Source organism: Cydia pomonella, chromosome 17 (genome assembly GCF_033807575.1).
Source record: "Cydia pomonella isolate Wapato2018A chromosome 17, ilCydPomo1, whole genome shotgun sequence".
Lineage (NCBI taxonomy): Eukaryota > Metazoa > Arthropoda > Insecta > Lepidoptera > Tortricidae > Cydia > Cydia pomonella.
This window is the reverse complement of record NC_084719.1, coordinates 13,677,852-13,681,791: the sequence shown is the minus strand read 5'-3', so window position 1 is coordinate 13,681,791 and position 3,940 is coordinate 13,677,852. Positions and strand designations below refer to the sequence as shown.

Sequence of the window (3,940 nt, the reverse complement as noted above, 5' to 3'; positions counted from 1 at the left end):
CCTTGCCATATTGTTGAAAGTTATGTTACAATTCTTACATATTTCTTTTCTTTTCTCATAAAACGCATTTACCTATAAATCGTTGCACAAAGGCATTTCTCAACTATTAGCGTTGCTATCTCCGCTTTTTATATATATATATATATTCTTCTTTCCGAATTTTATTTTATAGTGATTAGTTTCTGTTATAAAGTGATATAGTTAAATGACAAACAGAAAATCGACTAGGTTCCCCGTTTTTATTTATTAATGCCTATACAGGAACTAGTAGGGAGGATATGCCGATTCCAGCTCACTTTAGGTATTTATCTCCCCCTCCCCCCCCTCACCCCCCACCCCTCACCCCCCCACCCCCCCTCTCCCCCCTCCCCCCTCCCCACCCTCCCCCCTCACCCCCCCTCACCCCCCCACCCCCTCTCCCCCTCCCCCTCACCCCCCCTCTCCCCCTCACCCCCCTCCCCCCCCTCACCCCCCTCACCCCTCCCCCCTCCCCCACCTCCCCGCCCCTCCCCCCCTCCCCCCCCCCACCTCCCGCCCCTCCCGCCCCCCCCCCCCTCCCCGCCGCTGCCCCTGGCCTGCGCCACTTGGTAGTTCGGCAAAGATCCGTTAGATGGCGCCACTAGCCCCCCCTTCCCCGCCGCCTCCCCGCCCTCCCCCGCCCCCTCCCCGCCGCTGCCCCTGGCCCTGCGCCCCTTGGTAGTTGTGCATATATCCTCGCCAGTTGGCGCTACTTTCTATGTTTAAGGTATTTATCTCCCGAGGGAAAACTTCGCTAAAATAGATGGCACCACTTTGTACGTGTACGACAAACAAAAAGTGACGAGGTGGCCTCCAGTGGCGAAGGTCGGATTCGAACCAGCGTCTTTAGCTGACCGGGGCGTCTTTAGCCAGTTAACGTCATGAACCCCTAGGCCACCCCGTCACGGTGAAACTGGTCCTAATTTCTCGACTATATATGCAATCGTAATGAGACTAGGCGTTATGTGAAATTCGCATGTATCGATGCCAATTTCCTATAGCTCGTTGAGCAATAATGTAAATGACTACATTTGACCTCGCTCGACAAAGATGGTTCAGTTTGCACCGAAAGTTGAGGTAAGTACATATATTTATATTTTAATTATTACAAAATAATGTAGTTTCGTTTCCTGTACGATAACTTAACAAACAAATCTTTTCCTCTTTTCATATAGTTCATGAGAACCGTTTCACACGTTTCTTTACCACATGCGCCCCCCGCCCGTCTACACCCCACCCCTCCACTGAATTTTTCTGCTATAAAAGAGCATGTTGAACCATATTCCCACTACAGTGTCACAACGAATATTGCGTTGAAATCATGGATCCGCAAGCTTCATCACATACCAAATGTAAGTATAGTTGTATTATACTCACATTAACATTTGAGTATTTCACCTCTGTTCTGTCTTTGTAGTTTAAATAATCTATCACTTTCGACCTATCCCCTATGTTCTCAATTAGGAATACTTGCTTACTTTTAATATAAATAATAACAATATTTTTATTATATTTTCCCCAGCCGACAACAATACCATCACCACTTGGTGCTGCCAGTGCTGGTTGTCCACCACCACAAGCGGCGGCGGCGGCGGCTGTGACGGTGGCTGTAGCAGCTCCACTTCGCAATCGTCACCCGGACCACAACCGATGGCAACAGCAAAGGCACTGTTAAAACAAGACGATGGGGACAAGGGAAAAACAAACTGCCTAGAGAGCGCTTCTGAGAGCGATACGAGCGATGAAATGAAATCTTTTTATCAAGGATGTAAAAGCAAGTGGATAAAAGCGTTCCAGAACAATACTCTGATTAATAGATGGCGCCTCCCCATGCCATTTCACACATTTAGAGCGGAAGTAGCGAGATTGTTAAAACGATTGTATATCGAAGGTCACCATGACGATTGTCATATTTACCTGTTAATTGTAATGTGGGACGATTTAAACGATGACGTAGAAGAGATAGTGGGAGATGCTCAAATCAACTATCAAGACTGGATTGCGTTATTAGGTGGCGTTACAGCGGAACTATTTTCACGCGTGGTGTTCAATACTAAATCTTTTAATTATTTAATCAATGTAATATTTTGTGTGCTAGGTCCAAACATAATAGCTTCCGGTGATTATGAATGTGAACCTAAATGTAAGAATGCTCGTACATATTAAGGTGATGATGCATTTATTCCTTGTCATTGTTTAATTTTAAATTGTTAGCTCGCTGCGAATGTAAATGTTTTAATGTACACGTATTAATAATAAATTCATATTACTGAATATAGGAATGTTTTATTGAGTGAAACCTCATTGATTTGGAGTAAATGAATATTTATTGAGTAAAATAGTTACACAATGTTATCTTTTTCTATCCAACTTTTTTCATTTAAGCCAAGCCATTTTACATACACTTTATTTCCACGACGCTTTAAAACTTTTTCCACTAGATAAATGTCATTGTGTTTAGTTTTCTGCAACTCTTGTTCATAAAAACATCCAGAGATGGGTTGGTGATTAGCGTCTTGAAGTAAATATGTCACTGGATTAGTAGTTTGCACTTTAGTTATTGTAAATATTTCCGTAGTCCAATTGCCGGTGTAGCCTTTGGCGAAAGTGGATTTATATTTACTAATTCTCACATGTTGACCGACCTTGAACTTGGCACGTGGTTTGACTTTAATGTGATTGTAGACTTTATGTAACAACTGTTTAGAGTTGTTTTTATTCACACTCGCCGGTGCCATACCGATAGTACGATGCAGTTTGTTATTGTAATATTGTTCCACTTCACTTGTCAGCTGTATCCATTTGTAGGAACCATTCATGCTAAATTGTTTCCAAATCCAATGTTTTAAGGTTCTAATTAGCCTTTCCACTATGGAAGCTTTCATGACACTATAGGTAGAGTAGTGATTGATATGATGATGTTTCATGAGCGATTTAAATTTGACATTGAAAAACTCTTTTCCATCATCTGATTGAATATTCTTGGGCTTTCTCCCGTTTTCACTCAAAATTCTGCTCATTGCCTTTGTAACATCTTCAGCGCTCTTAGACTTTAGCGGTTGCATCCAAGCGTATTTGGAAAAGGTATCGATACACACTAGAATGTACTTGTAGTTGTTATTATCCTTGGAGTACTTTTGCATATCAATTAGATCAATCTGCCATGTGTCATCGAGCCCCCTCTGAATGAATCGACGACGTGGAAATGTTTTTCTCGCATACCTGTGTATCTCGTTGACCACTTGAGCTTTACTCATTTTTCTTCAATCGCTTTCCTGGAGCTATTGCCGTTGCTGATGGTGTTTGGGCTGGTTGTGGTGCGTGTGTTTGTGTAGTAATTCTAGCTGATAATTGTTCAACCTTTACCCGTAAATCTTTTATATCTTTAATATTTGCCTTTAGCTTTGTGTTTAAAAATACTACTTGTTCATCCAATTCAGCCCTACAAATAGCATCAGTTTTAAGAAAAGATTTATGAATTCCTGCCACCCGTCTATTTTCAAAATTTACTAAATCTCGTTCCACTTTCAAGTCGTCACGGATTGTAGACTCGCTACCCAAGTATTGTCCAAACTTGTTAAGAGGCATTGTGAAAGTGAACGATGGGGGAGGCCTCATCGGTATTTATAACAAGGTAGCAAGGGGGGAGAGGCTTAGTTACAAAACATGTCTGTTTTATTAGATAACAGCTCAGAACAGGTTTAAAAACAGCTAACAGAAGAGGGTCTGTTTTCTTACTTTAAAATTATACCGCTCTCAGTCAGTTCCTCAACGATTGCATTGATCTCGTTCGAATGAGAGGTGTTGCCAGCATTCTGTGATGCTATCAAAAGCTGTAAACGGCTCACCAGTTCGTTGGGATCATCCCAATAGATATAATCAGTTTTAGGATAAAAAGTTTTAGTTGTTAATACATCTCTTC

At 42.0% G+C, this 3,940-nt stretch overlaps 1 protein-coding gene across 1 annotated transcript; it reads left to right on the top strand.

The window, feature by feature from the left end:
• Positions 1-673: 673 nt before the first annotated feature.
• LOC133527094 (uncharacterized) lies at positions 674-2,294 on the top strand. The gene is made up of 2 exons (XM_061863986.1): positions 674-1,370; positions 1,541-2,294. Exons 1-2 carry the CDS (start codon positions 1,340-1,342, stop codon positions 2,182-2,184), a joined length of 675 nt encoding a protein of 224 aa, XP_061719970.1. The 5' UTR covers positions 674-1,339; the 3' UTR covers positions 2,185-2,294.
• The last annotated feature ends 1,646 nt before the right edge of the window (positions 2,295-3,940 follow it).

Bases quoted from the DNA above. Each gene is read 5' to 3' on its own strand.
- LOC133527094 (XM_061863986.1), top strand. From the start codon at position 1,340: ATGGATCCGCAAGCTTCATCACATACCAAAT. The intron at 1,371-1,540 runs GTAAGTATAGTT...TATTTTCCCCAG, and splicing joins AGCTTCATCACATACCAAAT to CCGACAACAATACCATCACC.